Below are 21,704 nucleotides of genomic sequence, written 5' to 3'. Positions count from 1 at the left end.
CATACGCTAGGGAGACAATATGATATTTGCACATGCAAGTCTGATTTATTTCACTTATGACTGTGGTTTCTAGTTGCATCCATTTACCTATAAAAGCCTTAAGTTTATCTTTTAGTTGCACATTTTAAAAACTAGCTTTCCCTGCATTTTGCCTGTGCTAATGTGGACTTTTTCTACCAGTTTGACCAGAACATTTCTGGAGCAAAATACAAATGGCATCCTTTTCATGGTTCTGATAGAAGTTTCTTTATTTTATTTTATTTATTTATTTGTTTATTATTTTAGGGAAGGGTCTACAGAGTGTTCAGGGTCTCACTAATAGATCAGACTCATAGCCTCCCAAGAGCTGGGATTACAGGCACAAGCCACTTGCGGTCTCTGCGCACCCCAGGGGTGAGGCAGGCACGGCACAGTAGGGCAGGGGATCCAAACCCCTGGCCCCTGCGCCTGCTTGCAGGTGCTTTAATCCACTGAGCAATATACCCGGCCCTCTGATAGAAGGTTCAATGGACCCATAATGCCCTCCTATTCTATACTTCTGGGGAGACTTCTATTCTTCCTCTTTCCATTTTTCACCCATCAGATTCTCTCAAATGCTGCCAAACACAGGTTCCCAACCTTTGATAGGAGGGCATGTGATGTAAGTTGACCAGTCATATCACTACAGCATAAGCACATCATGGTGGACATGTAGGAATTGAACTCACGGGGCTGGAGAGATGGCTCAGTGGTCTAAAGCACCTACTTAGAACAAGCTTGGCAAAGCATCAGGGACCGCGGTTCAATCCCCCAGCACTACATGCCAGCCAGCCCCGCCCCCTGGTGGGCTGAGCTGGCCACACACACACACCACACTCTCTCTCTCTCTCTCTCTCTCTCTCTCTCTCTCTCTCTCATAAATAAAAAAAAAATTAAAAAAAAAAAAAAAAAGGAATTGAACTCAGGACCTTGAACTTGCCGCCAGGCAGGCCCTTGTGCTGCTGAGCTATATTACCAGTGGCCAAGAAATTAATGTTATTAAGAAGAAAACTGGATAAAAGAAAAAAGTATTATCTGGGGATAATGTTCATCTCTTCCCTTCTCTGATGTACTTGAATAAAACAAACCCTTTCAGGTATAAGTTTGGCCAGGTATGGTGGTGCATGCCTGTAATGTCAGTACTTAGGAGGCTAAGGCAGGAAGATTGCTGGGAATTAAGCTCAAGTCTGGGCTGAACTGCATAGCAAAACCCTGTCTCAAAAAAGATGAACAAAACACCAAATTTATATGAGTTTATTGCAACTGGGTTTCTGTCACTTTCAACTGAAATAGGCTTGAGGGGAAGATTCTAAGATAGCTGAAGATCTACCAATCACAGTCGTTGATATCCATGTCTATATCCTTTCTATTTGCTTATGGAGGATATAGGAGGCTTAAACTTAGCATAAGCTTGGTGTGGCTCAGGGGAACATACCCTAAGAAGGAGCTGATTGTTTGCTATTCAGAGGAGCATGTCCGTCAAAACCTCCAACCTTCAAAACTGCTTGCCTTTCTCTTTCTTTCCTTCCTTTCTTTTGACAGAATCTAGCCATGCTGTCTATGCTGTTCTCCAACCCCTGGGTTCAAGACATGCTCCTGTGTCACCCTCCCCAGAAGCTGGGACTGGAACCACATGTCTGTACCATCACAGCCAGCAGGCCTACAGGTTTGACTTTGCTGGAAGACTCAACCTTGGGCAATTACTCTCCAGACCTCAGAGGGTGACCAATCGTCCCAGTTTACCAAAAGATTGAATTTTTACTTGGGTGACATGAGACTTTCATCACAAAAATCAGGACAGTCTCTGGAAAACCAAGACAATGGGCTATCCTAGCTCAGTCCCATGTTTGTAAAACAGATTGATTTGATCAGGGATGGGAAATTTTGTGAAATTCTGCCCTCAGGCAGGCATTATAGTGTCAGTTGAACTTGCAACTAATTTCTGTGAGTTTAGATGTATTCTCATAATCCTTTGCAATCTGGCCAGCTAGTGACAATCAGAGTCTGCTCCTATTTGCCATCCTTGGACAGAGGTGGAGCTCTGTTTTTGCAGTATTGGAGATTGAACCCAGGTCTTTTCCACTGAGCTACATTCCAAGCTTTAAACTTTTTTTCTTTTGAGGCAGGGTCTCACTAAATTAATAAATCCCCCAAATTCCCCAGCCTGGGCTCCAGTTTCGGTCCTCTTGTCTCAGCTTCCCAGAGTGCTGATATTACAAGTATGTACCACTATGACCAGTTTGAGCTGAGTTTTTTTATAAACTGGAACATCAAAGCCCAGGATTTGCTTTGGATCAACTTCGAACCAAATTCGGTGTTAGATTTTCTCTAGTTTGGGCTTAATGACTTACTTAGAACTTATATATATTGTTGTGTGGATTTGATTGCACAACTGGCAAGAGAGAGATATATAGATGTAATCCCCCTCCCACCTTGATTGTACTGGCGAGTGAACACTGAGTTATATGTCATCTTTGTATTTTGAGACAGGGTCTCATGAAGTTGCTAAATTGTTCTGTTGAGGGTGGGTGGGAGTGGAAACTGTGATCCTCCTTCCTTAGCTCCCAAGTGCTGGGATGACAGGGTTGTACCACTAATGCCAGTTTAACTTGTTCTTCAGAAACTTAAATTTTATTTACAGCCAATTATGTGCTAGACCTACATAAGGACTCTAATGCTAACACTATGTTGTCTGCATTTTAGAAATTAGGAATCCGAGGCTTAGCAGTTCAGTACTTGTCTAAGGCAGCAGTCAGCAGGCAGGCGAGCTATGGGATCCCATCTAAGGCCAGTCTCACCCTGATGTGGTTGGCATTAGCCTGTTTTCACCTTTGATCTTAAATGTACACAATCTACACTCCTCCCTGTGGGTTTGGGGATGCAATGTTGTCAGAGATTTAGGTTTCCTTGACTTCAAGAAGCAATATGGGTTACTCCACATGGCTGGGAAGTACAGAAGTTGCAGATGGCCAGGGAAGGGCGCAAGAAAAGACATGCAGGAGCCACTCTCAGTTGCCAAAGGGAGGAACAGCCCCATAGGACAGCTTTACTCTGCATGAGTGGTCCTTGGATAGGCAACAGGAAGGGAGCTGCTCTGTAGAAACAGCTCTGGCTGCCCGCAGCACTGTCTGTTTGCAGCCCAGCCGCCCCACAAACCAGCGGCTAGCGCATGCGCGGCGCGGGCCACGGAGTTGTGAATGGTACATCTTGTTTGCTGGAGTTTGAGGCGGGCGGGCGCGCGAGGAGGAGGGGTGGGGCCAGCGGAGGCGGGGCGGACGGGCGAGTGAACGAGGTGGGCGGCGAGAGGAAGTGGCGGCGTCGGCGGCTGGAGGCGGCGAGAGCTGGGTCTGCGCGGGCGGTAGGCAACGGCTGAGACTACAGCGGCGGCGTGGGCTGGGCTCGAGCGGGCGGCGGCTCCTCAGACTCCCTGGAGCGGGAGCCCACGCGGGCGGGCGCCCTAAACAAAGAGAAGCGGGAGTCCGGACGCCGCGGGTGGGCGGTCAGTCGGTCAGCGCGGAGCCGGCCAGCGGGTGCCCGCGCAAGCCCCGAGCCCGGCCGGCGGGCGCCGACGTAGGGCGGGAAGATGCCGCGCGTAGTGCCAGACCAGAGAAGCAAGTTCGAGAACGAAGAGTTTTTCAGGAAGCTGAGCCGCGAGTGTGAGGTGAGGCGGACGGGTGGTGCGGAGGCCGCGGCGCGTCCCGAGTGGGCCCGAGCGGAGAAAAGTTTGGGTGGCGCGGTCCCTGCGAAGCCGGACTGGGGAGCCGCGGAGGGACAATCTCGCCGGGGCGGCCGCCGCCCGCAGACTCCGCTTGCCCTTATCGGCACCGCGCGGGGCGGGCGGGCGGGCGGCGGCGCGGATTTGCCTGATTTCAGGCCGTCTCTTCCTTGCAGATTAAGTACACGGGCTTCAGGGACCGGCCCCATGAGGAGCGACAGATGCGCTTCCAGAACGCCTGCCGCGACGGCCGCTCCGAGATCGTAAGTCGGCGGGGCGGACGTGGAGACCCAGGCGCGCGCGGGTCACTTGTTGCGCGGGGGCCGCGCGGCCCAGGCGGGTTCCGGACGGCGCCGCGGACGCTGTGGCTCCCGGAACTAAGCGGGCGCCGACTCACTTCCTACTCGGGATTCAAAAGGCGAAAACCAGAGACTGGCGTGCAGGTCTTCGCGGGGACACGCTTTTCCTGTGGTCCCGCCGCGGTGTCTCGTGTTTCCCAGAGCCGGCTTAGTGGATAGGTTGACCGCGAGTGTATCTAGAACCCGAGCCAAACAAAGTAACACAAGCAAGAGGTCTTGGATGGGCAGTGACCCCGATGAGGGTTCAGGTACATAGTGCAAGAAAACAGCTACTAAGAAACAACATGAGATCAGAGATAGTTTGTTTCTTTTAATTTTCTTTCTTTCTTTTTCTTTTTTTTTTTTTTGGTAGTAGTCGAGATTTAACGCAGGGTCTTCAGTCCTAGCTACATTCTCAGCCTTTTTAATTTTTAATTTGAGACAAGATCTGAGTCTCTTAAATTCCCTAGACTGGGCTTGAATTTGTATCCATCCTGCCTCAGCCTCCTAGAGTGCTGGGATTAACAGCCATGTGTCATTATGGGGTAGTTTGTTTCTTAGATTTGTTGGTAAATCTTGGTATGAAACTATCTCGCCCCTAATATAGCTAAGAATACATCTTTACTCCAGTTATCTATTATCCTCATGGGAAGATGCTAAAGGATATGCAGTTTTCTTAGAATATTATTATTCCTCAGGAGAATCAAAAAATCATTATTGTCTCTTTTCTGGTCTCAATACAGCCTGTTAGTGTTGCAGTTTACATAAGAACAGCACGATTTGCCACAGTTGATTTCCTTCAGGCCGCTGTTTTTTAGGTGATAGATTTGATGCTTCTCCATCAAACCTTGGGTTGAAAGACATTCATATATCTTAATTCATCTTGTGGATTTTGTACAATTGAAATGCTAATGAGGCGCAGTGTTAGGAAGAAACTAGAAAAGTTAATTATTAAAAAAAAAAAAATAGAGGGCTGGTGAGATGGCTCAGTGGTCTAAAGCACCTCCCTAGAACAAGCTGAGCAAAGCACAGGTACCGCGGTTCAATCCCCCAGCACCACATGCCAGCCAGCCCCGCCCCTCTGGTGGGCTGAGCTGGCCACACACACACACACACACACACACACACACACACAAATTTTAAAAAAATAAATAAATAGAGGGGTCAGGGAGAGGGCTTAGTAGAATAAGGTCCTGAGTTCAATCCCTGGTACCACTAAAAAATAAAAAGTAGAGCAGTGTGGTGTGGAATCCTTTTATCTTCATGGTGCTTTGGCTGGAAACTTAAGCTATGCTGTTTGAATTGAAGTTAGCAGTTGGAAGGCACTGGAAAATTACCCTCCCTCCTTTATAACCATGTATTTACTTTTATTAAGATTTAGCTTATATACTAAAATTCTCCTCTTCAACATCAAAATCTTTTCTTTTTTCTTTTTCTTTTTCTTTCTTTTTTTTTTTTTTTTTTTTTTTAAGATCTGGTTTCACTATATATTCCCAGCTGGCCTTAAATTCACTGTTTAGCTCAGACTGGCCTTGGAACTCATGCCCTTAGTCTTCCCTGTGCTGGAATTACAGGCGTGCACCACCACACTCCACTCCAGATTTATTTTTAAGGAATGGTTAATATTTAAAATGAAAGGTATTTGGAATTATATGACGGAAAGTGAGATGAATCTGATTTATCAGTGGCTCTAGCGTATGTGGTTGTTAATGCATGTTATGAAAGAAATTATCTTTCACCCAAGCTTCTTGAGTACTTTGAGTACTGATGTTAGTTATGTAATTCAAACTTGTAAGACAAGTGTTTTTATGGGTTTTTTGTTTGTTTTGTTTTTTTAATCCCTGAACAGTAGAAAAAAGAATCAGTGGTCCACTCATGGTATTATCCTTCATGTTTTCTTTTGCAAAAGGTGCCTAAGAAGAGTTGGGCATGATGACACACCCTTGTAATCATGAAACAGTAGGAGGCTGAGATAGGATGTAGAATTACAAGTTCAAATACAGTCTGGGCATCTTGGTGATTTAGAGCGACCTTTTTTCCTGGAAACCCAGACTTTTTGCATGTAATTATGAATTGGAGGTATAATTCAACCCACATACCTGAGTGGCTAAACTGTAGTATTGCTGCAAGATATAGCAGTCTATATCTACATACAGCATCTATAGATTTCTGGGTTTGTCATAAATTTTTTTCCAGGCTGAATTGGATATTCTAGCAGGAACTTCTCATAAATATCAGATGACACAAATTTTTGCAAGTTATGTTTAATTTGTTTTCTGAAAAATATGAAAGGTTAAAGGGAGTAGATTTGTAAACTTTTTATTTGGGAAGGAATTTCATATTTCCCTCTCTAGTTTTCTTTTTAGTTCATTGTTAAACACATTTAAATTATAAACCTGTGTGTGATAAAATGCATTATAATCCTAGTACTCAGGAAGCTGAAGTAGGAGATCACCATGAGTTCAAGGTCAACCGGAGCTAGGTAATGAAAACCAAAAATGCAACAACAAAAAATAGGATCCTTAACTTCCAGGCGGTAAAGATCATATCCTGATATACCTACCCCCTTGGATATAGGTATTTTACACAACGCCTTTCATGTCTGAAGTACTTACTTTATTTGAATGTAGAGGAAGTTACATAATTTTTTTTTTTTTTTTACTTTTCTAGTCTTTTTTTTTTTCTTTTCAAAGTTTTATTGATAAACATATAGCAATGAGACAGTTTCAAATCAAATCGAAAGTACAGTTTCAACAAATAATACACTGCATATATTCTTCTTAGTGGTTAATTGCTGTACAAGATGCAGACTTGTGATCCTACTTACAAACACCATTAGAAAAAATCATTCTATTCATTAAGAGAATGCAACTATATATCTATCCCAACCACTTTGAATACACAGATACAAAATGGACATTCATAGTTATACCCCAATTTTTTTTAAGTTCCGTTGTTGAATATTATAGGTGTGTAAACTCAGCAAAATATTCTAAAAGAGTACAGAAGCCCATAATAGCATTGGGTCTTCTGTTTAATTGGCAATGTCAGAAATTATTGACGTGAGTCCCCCACAGCAAGGAAGTTACATAATTTAATGCCTGAACAAATAGGATGTGGCATCTGCCTGTTGTGAAAGACGTTATTTTGTCTTGATTTTGACAGTTTTCTTATACAGTGAGAATATATATAGTTCTCAAAATTTATCAATCCTTCTGACACAATTTTTTTTTTTTTTTTTTTTGAGAATATATATAGTTCTCAAAATTTATCAATCCTTCTGACACAATTTTTTTTTTTGTTTGGTACAGTGCTTGGGCCACTGAGCTGTATCCCAGTTGATTTTCTTTTTCCTCTTTTTGATTTTGAGTATCTCTCTAATGTGGCACTGAGGTTAGTAAAACATTTTATGTTTAGATGTGAAATATGGTAATTTAAGGGTTTTTAACTCTGCTACAAAATTAAGACTCCTTTTCACATCATGAAACAGTGATTATAGATGAGAAGTGGAATCTATTTGATAAAGTTTGATTTATTCCTTTCATGAAATTTAATAGAATCAACACTAATAATAGAAGAAATACATAGAGCATGGTGAGTGTGGTTGGGAGAGTAAAACAAATAATTTTTTGTGGCACTGTGGATTGGCTCTCTGGTCTTCACACTGGACTAAAACCTTTAGATCATCCTCCACATTTAAAACCTTCGTTTGTTTGTTTGTTTGTTTGTTTGTTGAGATATAGTCTCACTATGTAGTTCAGGATAACCTTGAGTTTACCGTAACCCAGGCTGGCTTCTGTGACAGCAGTCTTCCTACCTTAACCTCCCAAGTGCTAGGATTACAGTTTGTCCCACCATGCCAGCCCTAATAAATATTTACTGTGTTTTGTTTGTTTATGGTTTTTATTTTTTTGAGACAGGATTTCACTGTGTAGTCCAAGGTAGCCTTGAATTTGTTATGTAGTTCAGGTTGGCCTAGAACTCATGGCAGTCCTCCTGTGTCAGCCTCTTAGGTGTCAGAATTACAGGCAAGGGCCACAATGCCTGTCTTCTATTATATATTTTTAATCCTGACAGTTGAATGGTTAAAAGTATATTAGAGGGCTGGGGAGATAGCTCAGTAGAATAAGTGCTTGCCTGGCAAGTGCAAGGGCCTGAGTTCAATCCCCAGTTCCACCAAAAAAAAAAAAAAGAAAGAAAAAGAAGCAGCATATTAGGTTGGCATAAAGTGTGTGATTTTACCAATTATAAAGCCTCTAAAGTATACTTAGGACAACCTGAAAATCTTACAAACATTATAATTAGTGTGCCATTTAATGTTTTCCAAAAGAATTTTCACTGTTCTTATGTGCAAGCACTATATTAAAAAAATGTTACAACCTGGGATGTAGCGCAGTGGGAGAGTGCATACTTGTGCAAGGACAAGACCTTGGGTATTTCACCAGGCACCGTAAAAGAAAAATGTCCAAAAAATAAATAAAAGAAAAAATGTCTTGTGATCAAGAGAGTTTGGAAAATGCTGTTCTAGCTGGGCATGGTGGCACATATCTATGATCCTAGCACTTGAGAGGCTGAGGCAGAAAAATCGCTGAGTTTAAGGTCAGCCTAGGCTACATAGTGTTCAAGCCTAGTCTAAACTATATAGTGAGACCTTGTCTCCAAAAAAGAAAGGAAGAAAGTAAGTAAGTAAGTTCTATTCTAGTAAGGTTAGTTTTTGCTTTAATTTTTTCCTCTCAAGCTAGGACTCTTGATAAGATAATGGATATAACATGGTGAAGCTAAGACAATAAGATCTGCAGGATGTTGTAACCCAGAGCTGATGGGCTACACTGAAGGTGAGCACAGTACTTGAAGAAACATGCCTTAGGGATTTAGACATAGTATATTTTATAGGGGCTAAATCTCTTATTTGCCACCAATCTGCTCAGAGAATTTCATTATGTGAGATGAAGACTGTCTAATCTCACAATGATGGTTTGTTTATATTTTTTTTGTTTATTTGTTTGCTTATTTTTTTAAGACAGGATTTCACTGTGCAAGTCAGGTTGGCTTCAACTCACTTTGTAGCCCAGGCTGGCTTCACATATTTGCGCCAATTCTCCTGCCTCAGCCTCCCAAGTGCTGGAGTTACAGGCAGGTGCCACTATGCCCAGCCTAAAATGATTTCTTCTTCTTAAAAAAGAATATGAGCATTTGCCTATAGTTCTAATTCCTTGAGAGGCTAAGAAAGATCTCTTTTGTTTTTTGAGAAAGAATCTTGCTATACAGTGTAGACTAGTTTCAAATTTGTGATCCTCCTACCCCTCAGCCTTTTAAGTGTTCAAATTACAGGTATGTGTCACCAAGCCCAGCCTGGAGGATCCTTTGGACCAAAGAGTTGGAGGTTGGCCTGTGGAAGCATATTGAGAACTTCATACAGACAAAAGTTACTTCTTTTATATTATTCAGCAAGCATTTACTTATGTTTTACTTGTTACTGATTTACAAATACCAGTTTGTTAGGAAACCTTAGTTTTCCCTTCCAAGGCTGTTTTTCTTTTTCTTTTTCTTTTTTTTTCACAAAAAAATTATTTATTTGGTATAGGATCTCACTACATGCTTCAACTCGTAGATTCTTCCTTCTGTCTCAGCCTCTCTAGTGCTGGGATTACACGTGTGCACCACCACACCTGGTTTCGGTGGCCGGCACAGAATACCTGGGATTCTTGGGCCAGCACAGCATGTGGTGCCAAGGACTGAACCCACGTCCTTGAGCTTACTGGGCAGGTGCTTAGGCTGCTGAGTTGTCTCCTCAGCCCCATACAATGGGATTTCTAAGTAAGGACATGAGGCCTGCTCAAGTGAAAAAATCTTTATTGCGAAGTTTCCTGTGGTGATACTCCCTCCTGAGCTGGATCCCGGCTACTGAGGCTGAGGCAGGAGGTCACAGGTGAGCCACCAAGGCTGTTTTTCATTTGAAGCAGTATTAGTGGATAAAATCTATGCTAATAGTTTGTTGTTTTGTTTTGTCTTTGTACTGGGAATTGAAGTCACAATCTTTCATTGCCAGGCAGATGATGTGCTGCTGAGCTATATCCCTAGCCCTCATGGATTGTTTTTATTTTTATTTTTATTTATTTATTTTATTTTTTTAGCGGAACCAGGGATTGAACTCAGGCCCTTGCACTTGCCAGGGAAGTGCTTATTCCATTGAGCCATCTCCGCGGCCCCTCATGGATTGTTTTTAAAGGTTACTGTTGTAATATTGTTGTTCAGTTTCTGTTTGTAGAAAACTACCATGAGAAGATTTTATTTTATTTATTCATTTATTTATTTATATTTTAGGGAAGGGTCTACAGGGTGTTCAGAGTTTCACTACTGGATCAGACTTTTAGCGATCCACCTGTTTACAGCATCCCAAGAGCTGGGATTACAGGCTCGGGCCACCACACCTGGGCTCAGTTGCTGTCTCAGTGTGCCCTGGGGGTGGGGTGGGGCTGGCAGGGCAGGCCCAGGGATGGAACTCCTGCCCCTGCACCTGCTTGCAGAGGCTTTAATCTGCTGAGCTATTTGACCGGCCCCTAGATTATTCTAATTATTAGAGAAATGCCATCAAAAGAAATGTAGAGATTTAGTAGTTAAGTTGACAGATATACCTAATGATAGGTACTCAGCATGTCAGAGAAGCAGGCAGAAGAAAAAGGAGAAAGGCGTTTTATTTTCTTTGAGGACACAGAAAGAATTTGGGGAAGATAAATTTTCTGGACTAGACAAAGGGAGGCTGAGGCTTTTACAGCCTTTTGCCAGGGGGGTTTGGAAGGGGATGTTGAGATATACCTGAGAAACAGATTAGGGGTCTTCCCTGAGGTGGCAGAAAGGTTGAAAGGAAATTTGTCCTGGCTGCGTTGGAGAAGGGGGCGTGGTCTTGGGGAGATGAGCTTTCTTTTCAGGGCTTCAGCCATGTTAGATGACCACCATGATGATTTTATCTTTTTTTTTTTCTTTTTAATGGTACAGGCAATTGAACTCAGGACCCTGCACTTGCCAGAGCAAGCACTTACTCTACTGAGCTGTCTCCCCGCCCCCCCACAATGATGATTTTTAGCTATTCATACTAGGGCCTGAACCTATCACCAATATTAATAGCAATAGAAATAGGAGCTATGCATATTCCACCTGGACTAGAGTTTGATCCTGCTGCCAAAAAAAAAGGAAATAAAATTTATCCCATTAGATGAATAAACTATTAACCATCATGGTTTTACTTGTGTTTTTTTATTTGTTTTTTGAGAGAGGGTCTTATGATGTAGTCCATGCTAGGCTCACAATCTTGGCGATAGTCCTGCCTGGGCCACCCACGTGCTAGGATTGCAGATGTGTGCCACCATGCCTGGCTTAGCTTCAACTAACAGGTTTTTGTTTGTTTTGTTTTTTGGTGTGTGTGGGGGGGGGTTACCAGGAATTGAACTCAGGACCTTGGTGCCAGGTAGGCTCTGTGCTGCTGAGCTTTATCCCCAACTCACTCAGTTTTAAATAAATTGTCTAAAATGTGATTCGCTTGCTTTTAGATGAAAACTCTACACTTAAAAACAAATGATGCTTAAGAATGTAATTAACAAAATAAACCAAACAAAACTTTCTCTGGTTCCAGCAAAAAAGTTTACTTTTTTTTTTTTTTTTTTTTTTTGCATATTGGGCACTGAACCCAGGACCTTCACTGAGTTACATCCCTGGCCCTTTCTATTTTATTTTGATAGAACAAGGGATTGAACTCAGGCCCTTGCGCTTGCCAGGGAAGCACTTATTCTACTGAGCCACAGCCATCTCCCCTCTATTTTATTTTGAGATAGCGTCTCATTAAATTGCTAAGTTGCCCAGGCTGGCTTGAACTTGCAGTTCTCCCCCCAGCCCTCCCAGAGTGCTGATAAACCACAAGACTGCCACGATGCTTGACTAAGAATTTACATTTAAGTGAAAAAAAATGTTTTTTTTAAAATATGCAATTTACTTTCTTTCTGTATTACCCTTGGTACAAGGAATAATTTTGTGTGTGTGAGGTACTGGAGGTTGAATCCAGGTATGCTTTTTACTTCCTTCTTTCTGTATTTCGCTTGATAAGAGTAATGATTTGGTTGTGTGTGTGTATGGTACTGGGGGTTGAACTCAAAACCTCACTAAGCAACATCCTCAGACCTTTTTTACTTTTTTTTTTTTTTTCTTTTTTGTGGTACCATGGATTGAATTTGGGACCTCACGCTTGCCAGGCAGGCACTTATGCCGCTGAGCTTATATCCCCGGCCCTATTTTTTCTTTTAAGATCACCTTACTAGCCTGGTGTTTGCTAGTTTGCTTCGGCTTTCCAGAGCGCTGAGATTACAAATGGTTTACCATGCTTTGCATTATTTCTGTTTTTTCACATGCGTGAAATACAGAATTAAGTTGCTTAGGGGTTACATAGAATACTTTATTGAAATGGTTTTAGATCAATCTTTAAGCTGTACTGTTTCAGTCTTTTATGAATATTAGATGAATATGCATTGCTTTTTCTTATAGTCACATTCATTTCTTCTAAGATAAAACTGTAGAAAACATGTATTTTTTTAAAGAGCAGTAACCATCACATCATAGGCCAATGTATACAGCTTTTCACAATCCCTTGTGCAATGTTTTTAACATGGGCTTTAAAGCATAGCTTTAAAATGCACTTACGTACTGCATTTTTTATGTGCTGCATATCATTCGTGGTTTCCTTGATCACGAGAAATCAAGAAAAATCCAAATGTTTTCATACAAGTTTTAATTGTGGTATGCTTTAAAATTCAAAATCTTTAGACCATCAATGATTTTCACATTTAAAAATACAAGTTTTTAAAGGACAGTGGCTTCTGGTTAGACATTAGCAGTGTAAGATCCTAACATCAGCAAAAAATGACCTGAAAGAAAGTATTGATTCCATGTCTGATTTTATATTTAAGCAGCCAATGGCAAATGTCCTCAAAATGGAATCAGATGTTTGTAACTTAATACTTAAGAAAAATGATGAGTGCATGTTTTTTAGTTTTAAGTATTCTTAGTGCTGCCTGGCTTAAGACATAAACTGATGTAAAAATAAATGACTGCCTGCATAATTTATGTAATGTCCTGCTCCTGATCCTGTTTGTATTGATTTTTCTAAAAGGCTTTTGTGGCCACAGGAACCAATCTGTCTCTCCAGTTTTTTCCGGCCAGCTGGCAGGGAGAACAACGACAAACACCTAGCCGGGAGTATGTCGACTTAGAAAGAGAAGCAGGCAAGGTAGGAAACATTTCTTTGCACTTTAAAGTACTGTGAATTGTTTTATGAGAAGTTATCTGATGATTTACATTTTTAGTTATCATAAATTTGATTTGCCAACCAATGACATTTGTTTTCATTCCATGATACAAGGATATAATAGTTTTTTAAAACCACAATTAAATGTCTATATTATGTCATTGCTAATTTCACAAATATATTTACCATAGAAGGGGCTAGCTCATAAAGAAAGTAGTGTGCTTTCCTGTATTTAATATTTAAAGTTTAATTCCTTTGAAAGTGTTGATGAGATTTTTTTATGTTTACTAAAAATATATGTGACTATAGTGCTATAAAAAATAAAATTTTAAGTGGGAAAAGGCTCTTTGTTTAAAAACTCAACAGGTTCAATTTTGGGGGAAATAATGTGAAAACTTTAACTTGGAAATAAATTTAAAAATTATAAGGATAAATTCTAAGAATAAGTTTTTGGAAAAACAATTTTAAGTTGGATATTTAGGTTAAAGTTAGAAAAAATATTGGTAAAGATGTGTTATGGTGAGGGTCCTGTTAATTGGTGACATTTTAATGAATAATATCTTAGATTGGTTGATTCTTGATTAAGTTTAGGAAGGACTTAAAATTTCTAAACAAAAAACTTTTTTTTGCATCCTATTGTATATTCAGTCTTCTGTTTCCAGTGTATTTCCATATTTGTTTCTGTCAGCTTTATAAGTTACTTTCCAAAATATCAAATTAAGTATATAACCTGTCACTTCATTTGTAAAATGTAAGTAATGTCTGAATATTAATTAAAAGACTTGTGTTAGGCTGTATTAAGGAAAGGATTTCTAATCTTACATCTATACAATGAAGGATTTTTTGTTTAGTTTTGTGAAATTAGGTTTGATCTTAGGAAAAGGAAAGTAGATTATAGGATTTAGAAAAATAAGTAGTAATAAACAAATAATTTGCTTTCTTGTGTTTTAGCTCACTTTATTAGAAAAGGAAAGTAGATTACAGGATTTAAAAAATAAGTAGTAAGGGGCTGGTGAGATGGCTCAGTGGTCTAAAGCACCTACTTAGAACAAGCTTAGCAAAGCACAGGGACTGCGGTTCAATTCCCCAGCAGCACATGCCAGCCAGTCCCACCCCCTGGTGGGCTGAGCTGGCCACACACACACACACACACACACACACACACAAATAAATAAAAATTTTTTAAAAATACATAGTAAATAATAAATAAATAAATAAGTAGTAATACACAAGTAATTTCCCTTCTTGTGTATTAGCTCACTTTATTAGAAATTAAAAGCAAATTTACCAATTTTACTACTTGTTAATTCTTTTATACATAGAAAAACTAAGAGCTCATTATAAGATTATTGCCTCTCTGGTGAGTGTGTATGTGGCTAAATGAAAAAGTTATTTTTCCTTGTTCAAAACACTTCCTTAGTAGGTACAATGGCTCATGCCTATAGTCCTAGCGCTTGTGAGGCTGAGGCAGAAGAACCACTTCAGCCCTGGAGTTGACCAGTCTGGGCACCTTATCAAGACCCTGTAAAACAAAACAAAAAATACTCCTTCAGAGTTTGTTTAATGTGGATAGGTAGTTCAGATACTTAAAGGCATAAACCAAAAATACTTCTTTTTCCCCTAATACTAGCCTATTTTTAGACTTTAAAGATTGACATCCTCAGTGTTACTAAAGTCTTCCAGTGTTTAATAACTGATAAATGAGTGTTTATGCCACTAAAAGGTATGTTGACCTGAATTAATTAATGAAATCTGGTCAGTAGTTTGAAGACTACATTATCCATGTACTTACGCTAGTGAGATGTTTTCAGTTCTATAACCAACAGTAACAAAAATATTACGTAGTTTATTAACATCAATTTTAGAAGTTTCTTTTTCTGTAAAGGGACAAATGGTAAAATTTTTCAGTTTTTCAGGCTTATGGCCCCTTTGGTAGCTATTCACTTCTGCCATTTATATATGGTGTGTAAGGTGCCAGTTTAGTGTGTAAACAAGCAAGTGTGCCTATTCCAAGAATGGTAACATTTAAGGGAAGAAAAATAAGAGCTGGGCATGTTGGTACACACCACTAATTTCAGCACTGTGGGATGCTGAGGCAGGAAGAACATAGTTGGAACCGCACCTGGGCAATTTAGCAGTTTGGCAAGATGCTGGTTTAAAAATATAAAAGAAACCAGCTGGGGATGTGGCACAGTGTAAAGGCCCTGGATTCAATCCCCATCACTGAGGGAAAAGGAAGCAGTCTTTCTACTATTAAATTGTTGCATGCTATTTGGACATAGTACTCCAATTAATTAATTAGTCTGCAGAAGACTGTACCCAGGGCCTTTGAACTGAGCTGCAGCCCTACTCTTTTTTTGTATTTTTTATTTTGAAAGAAAAATCTGAGGGCTGGGGAAATAGCTCAATAGAATGAGTGCAAGGTCTTCAGTTCAATCCCCGGTACTGCAAAAAGGGGAAAAAAAAAAAAAAAAGAAAGAAAGAAATCTGAGTTGTCTTGTCTGTGCTCAAATAAGGATTTTTCTGTCTCAGCCTCTTTGAGTGCTGCGATTAGGTGTGAGCCTCACCTGGGTTTCCAGTACATTTAGAGAAAAGGTACTGTCCTGCATTTTATCATCTTATCATCTTGCAACTCAGGGGTCCTTACTTCTCTTCTTCTCTTACAGCTATCTTTTTATAGCTGTTAGATTTCATTTCTGTCTCCAGAGGACTAGGACTAGAAGCAAAGAAAACTGAAGGAACTTCCTCCAGTGTTAATTATTTTTCTCTGCTTCTTATATTGGATCCAATATAATTGTCATCTTCCCTGTACTCTAAAGCTAGCTATCCACTAAAGCAGATTATTTTTCTTTACAATCATAGGGTAGGATTTTTTTTTCCCCCAGTGGTACTGGGGATTGAATACAGGGCCTCAATGTTGCACTACATTGCTATGTTCGTATGCTGGACTAAAACTCTTTTTTTTTTTTTTTTCAAAGTTTTATTGACAAAGAGATAGCAATGAGACAGTTTCAAATCAAATCGGAAGGACAGTTTCAACAAATAATACACTGCATATATTCTTCTCAGTGGTTAATTGCTGTACAAGATGCGGACTTGTGATCCTATTCACAAACACCATTAGAACAAATCATTCTATTCATTAAGAGAATGCAACTATATATCTATCCCAACCTCTTTGAATACACAGATACAAAATGGACATTCATCGGTATACCCCATTTTTTCTAAGTTCTGTTATTGAATATTATAGGTGTGTAAACTCAGCAAAATATTCTAAAAGAGTCCAGTAGGCCATAATAGCATTGGGTCTTCTGTTTAACTGGCAATGTCAGAAATTATTGACCTGAGTCCCCCACAGCTCAACTTAACAGCATGGCTTTATTTTTTATATTTCGACTTCATACTTTTCTACTGGATGGTTAAGACCAAGGTAAAGCAGGACCTATGCAAGAAGAGTTGTAGCTTTTTGGTCTTAGAAGGTCAGTGAAATGCCCTCAGGATTTGTCCTGAGATCCTGTACCTCAGATTGTAGAACCTTCATCAGTGCAGCCATGTGGATGAGTCACGGCCAATGCTTGGCCAATGTGCTCTCTGTGAAAGCCTGAGAGAGTGTCTTCTCCCCATGTGACTCTCCTTAGGCACACTCTACGTCATCGATCACTTTCCTCTTTGGCCTGGACTAAAACTCTTGCCTCAGCTATCAGAGTATTGAGATTATATGCCTATGCTACCACACCTGGCTGATTAATTGTGGTTTTTGCTTTTGTTTGTTTTTATTTTTGTCTTATGTAGTTTAGGCTTCCCTTGAGCTCACTATGTAACCAAGGCTGGCCTCAAATTCACAGCAATCCTTGTAATTGTGGTTTTAAGTAAGATGATTTTTTCTTTTTTTAATATGTTTGGTTGTTATAGGTTCTCACTTCAAAGCTCAAACCCATAGTGATCCTCCTGTTTTCAGCCTGCCTAGTGCTGGGATTACAGGCATATACTACCATGTCCACACTCAGTGGTTGACTCAGCCTGCCCTGGGGGTGGGGCTGGCCCAGCATGTAGTGCCCAGGATCCAACTGTGGTACCTGCGCTTGCTTAGACTTGTCTAAGCAGGCACTTTAATCCACTGAGCTGTCTCACCAGCCCAAAGTAGGATGATTATTGATAAGGAGATTTGTCTATAAGCAGAGACCTGAAGGAAGCTTGGAAATGATGTGTCTGGGGTAAAAGATGTTCCAGGTAGAGGAAATAGCCATAATAAAAGACCCAGGATGGGAGCAACCACTATATATGTGATAAACAACAAATAGGACATATGACTAGTTAAACTGAAAGAGGGAATGGGTAGAAAGTGAGATCATGGGGTTGGAGAGATAGCTCAGCGATATGTGCCTTCTGGCAAGTACAAGGACCCGAATTCAATCCTTGCACTAGGGAGGGAGACCTTGGACCAAATAAACAAATAAAAGATTTTTAAAAATTAAAAATTTTTGGGCTGGCCAAATAGCTCAGTGGATTAAAGCACCTGCTTAGGTAGATGCAGCAGCCGGGGTTTGATCCCCAGGGTGTCATGTAGGCCCCGTCCCCAGGTCACACTGAGATGGTGCTTGAGACTGAGTGTGGTGCGAAGTACCTGTAATGCCAGCTCTTGAGAGGCTGAACACAGGCAGATGACTACGATTCTGAGCTATGTAGTGAGACCCTGTAGACCCTGTACTAAAATACAAAAAAAAAAAAAAAATTTAAAAATTTTAAAAAGATCAGGGATGAGACAGTTTAAATGACTGTTAGGCCACTGCAATAATTGAACTTTTATTCTGAGTGAAAAGGGGAGTGGCTTCAGGTTTGGGGCAGGTGAATGTGTTAAGTTGTGATGAATCATTCTTGCTTCAGGTTGATATTAGAATGTAAGGGACAAGAGCGAAGCAGAGACTAGTTTGGCTATTGCAGCAATCTGGCTAGAGAACTCAGTGGTAGCAGTAGAAGTAGTATGAGGTGGATGTGTTTTGGGATAAGGAAGGCAGGATTTGTTTATGGGTTGAATATGGAGTATAAGAAAGGAGTTTAGAATGACTCAGCCTTTTTTTTTTTTTTTTTTTGTGGTCTGCTCAGCCCCCCTGGGGTGGGGCTGGCGCAGCATGTGGTGCCAGGGGTCAAACTTGGATCCCAGCACTTGCCTAAGTAGGTACTTTAGACTGCTGAGCTATCTCTCTGGCCCCTAACTTCAGCTTTTTGAGCAACTGAAGTACGAGCTTGCCATCTCCTAAGGTAGCAGATGAAGCAGGGAGCAGGTTTGGTTGGTCTGGGGCAGTGGTGGTAAATGTATGTCACCAGTGCTGCAGCAGGGCATCAGAGCCCTCTTTGTTGGCACAAGACACCAACATTGCCCCAGCAGCTGAGCACTGGATAACAGCACACAAACACATGCCAAATGCAAACTTGTATTTTTCAATAAAAAAACTGTTTGTGTCATTGAAAGCTCTGTTATTGTGGGAGGGGTTTTTTTTGTTTTTTTGAAGACAAAAGATGTTAGTGTATGAATTTTAGGCACTCGGTGTCTAAAAGGTTCACCATTATTATTCTGGGGTGTGTGATTTTTTTTTTTAAACAGGCTCTTCCTGTGTAATTCAGAGTGGCCTTGAATTCACTATGTAGCTGGGCTAGCCTTGAACTCCTGATAGTCCTCCTGTCTCAGCCTACTGAGTGCTGGGATTATAAGTGTGTATACCACCATGCACTGCTGAACATATGAATTTCTTTTTTTTTTTAATTTTTTTTTAATTTTTATTATTTATTTACGTGTGTGTGTGTGTGTGTGTGGCCAGCTCAGCCCACCAGGGGGCAGGCCTGGCTGGCATGTGGTGCTGGGGGATTGAACCGCGGTCCCTGTGTTTTTGCTAAACTTGTTCTAAGTAGGTGCTTTAGACCACCGAGCCATCTCACCAGCCCCTCATATGAATTTCTGATGGTAACTTTTTTTGTAGCTTTCATTTCTTTATCCTTCTAAAGCTAAGGATACTCCTTTCATAAATGATCCTTCATCAGCAAAAATTTAGTGGCCTAGCTGGCCATGGTGACACACTTGTAATCTTGGCATTTGGGAGACTGAGACAGCAGTATTGCTGTGAGTTCAAGGCCAGCCTAGGCTACCTAGTGAGTTCAAGGTTAGCTGGGACTCTACAAAATAAAACAAAAATTAGTTGCCTTTTAAAAATAGCTTTATTGGTCAGGGACATAGCTCAGCTTCACAGTGCCTGCCTGGGAAGCAAGAGGTCTTAGGGGCCAGGGAGATAGCTCAGTGGAACAAGTGTTTGCCTGGCAAGTGCAAGGTACTGAGTTCTATCCCTGGTACCACAGAAAGAAAGAAAAAGAAGGAATGAAGGAGGGAAGAAAAGAAAGAAAGCAAGCAAGCGAGCGGTCTTAGTTTCTTTTTTCTTTTTCTTTTTTTTTAATGTACTCACAGCCTATTTTCTGCTTCCCAAGCTCTGGGATTACAGGTGTGCGCCACCATGCCCAGTCTTTATTGCCATCTCAGCCCACCCCGGGGGCAGGGCTGGCACGGCACATTGGGGAATGAACCCTGGTCCCTGTGTTGAGCTATCTGGCCAGCCCATTAGTTTCAGTTCTCTCTCTTTTTTTTTTTTTTTTTTGCAGAACCGGGGATTGAACTCAGGCCCTTGCACTTGCCAGGCAAATGCTTATTCTACTGAGCCATCGCCCTGGCCCCTAGTTTCAATTCTTGATACACACAAAAATAAAATAAAAATAGCTTTAGTGAAGTATAGTATAACATACATACAATAAAATGTATTTAATTTTGTTATATAATTGTGAGTTTTTTAACAGATGTATGCACCCATATGAGTCCTACTACAATTGATGTTCCTGTGCCACACCCCCTTCCTCTATGTCCGTTTTAGTGGAATCTAGAGTGGTACAGCTCAGTGGTTCTGGCTCATGCTGTCTCACAAGGTTGCAGTCAGACTGTGGGCTGGGGCTATACAGTCTCTGAAGATGTAACCAAGTCAACAGACCCATTTCCAAGCCCACTTATAATTCCTAGGTGTGTATCTTCTATAGCAAAAAAAGAGTGAAGTTGCCATGATTTTCATGCTGTTTTCTGAATCACTTGCATCTTCTGTTCATTAGCAACTGTTCACTAAGTTTACCCACACTCAGCAAGCAGGGGACAACACATGACTGTGAATACCAGGAAACCAGATCATTGGGGCCATTTTAGAAGCTAGCTACTACAATATTTAAATTTGGTGAACTTAGAAAAACTTAGACTATTAATAGAGAGGAAACAAAAAGCTCCGTATTTTATTTGTGACTTAAGAAAATGGGTTCATGGAAATTATACCGTTTTACTCATTTTTTTGCTTATGTGGTTATAGGAATATTTTCAAACCAGGGATCTTTAATAATGTCTGTTAATGGATGAATAACTATAAATAGGTACTTCACGTGTGATTAAGTCAGAGCATAGAGTTTTATTTTCTGTTTTGGAAATATGTTTGAAACTTTTGCTTTGACATGCCTAGTGAGCCATCTGCATTGCCTCTTAAGGGTCTTTCTCAGGAAAGATTTAAAATAATACAGTATAGTAGTTAGAGCTTTAGAATAGTCAAAGGGGGGGGGGGCCTGGCCCTAGCTCAGTTCTTTAAGTGGCTGCTTCCACAAAACTGTCAGCCTTAGGTTGCTGTAGTTTGATCCCCACAACACTCCAGCCAGCCTAAAGTGCCCTGAAGGCATTCGAAGAGAAAAAAAAAAAAACAAACCCTTATTAAGGGGCTGGGGAGATGGCTCAGTAGAATAAGCGCTTGCCTGGCAAGCGTAGGGCCCTAAGTTCAATCCCCAGTACCACAAAAAAAAAAAAAAAAAAAAAAAAAAAAGGAAGTCACAGAATAGTCAAAGGCTATTATTTCCTGTATTTGTAAATGGAAATCAGAATATCACTCTCATTGTGTACCTCACATAAGGATTACATAAGATACCAACATATGTGAAAAATTTGTTTTAAATTATAAACAGCTTTCCAAAGTTAGAGGGCCAGCCAGTGAATTAAAGCGCTACTTAGGCATTTGACTGATCCCTGGGCATGCCCTGCCAGCCCTACCCCGAGAGCATGGCTGAGACAGCAGATTGAGACTGGGCGTGGTGGCACTGCCTGTAATCCCAGCACTTGGGAGGCTGAAAACAGGAGGATCACTGCAAGTCCAGTCTGTGTAGTGAGACCCTGTAGATCGTGTACTAACATTAAAAACAAAAAAAAAGTTAGGTTATTTGTTGGTTTTAGAGGGTGAGATTATACGTAACTGAATTATGGCATTTTGTTTTTTTTTTT

General features: G+C 40.7%; 1 protein-coding gene across 4 annotated transcripts in view; it reads left to right on the top strand.

Moving 5' to 3' along the window:
• The first annotated feature begins 3,319 nt into the window (after positions 1-3,319).
• Positions 3,320-21,704, top strand: part of Cbfb (core-binding factor beta subunit) — a 62,955-nt gene continuing 44,570 nt past the window's right edge. For 3 of the 4 annotated variants that reach the window (XM_004625891.2, XM_004625892.2, XM_023709332.1), the window contains exons 1-3: positions 3,320-3,679; positions 3,910-3,996; positions 13,229-13,345. In XM_004625891.2, coding sequence (XP_004625948.1) covers positions 3,602-3,679; positions 3,910-3,996; positions 13,229-13,345 — 282 coding nt within the window. In that variant the 5' untranslated portion in view covers positions 3,320-3,601. The remainder of the gene's footprint in view (positions 3,680-3,909; positions 3,997-13,228; positions 13,346-21,704) is intronic. The other variant, XM_004625894.2, reaches the window with a different exon arrangement.

The sequence above is a fragment of the Octodon degus genome, unplaced genomic scaffold (genome assembly GCF_000260255.1).
Source record: "Octodon degus isolate 3935 unplaced genomic scaffold, OctDeg1.0 scaffold00011, whole genome shotgun sequence".
Classification (NCBI taxonomy): Eukaryota; Metazoa; Chordata; class Mammalia; order Rodentia; family Octodontidae; genus Octodon; species Octodon degus.
This window is presented reverse-complemented; position numbering and strand designations above follow the sequence as displayed.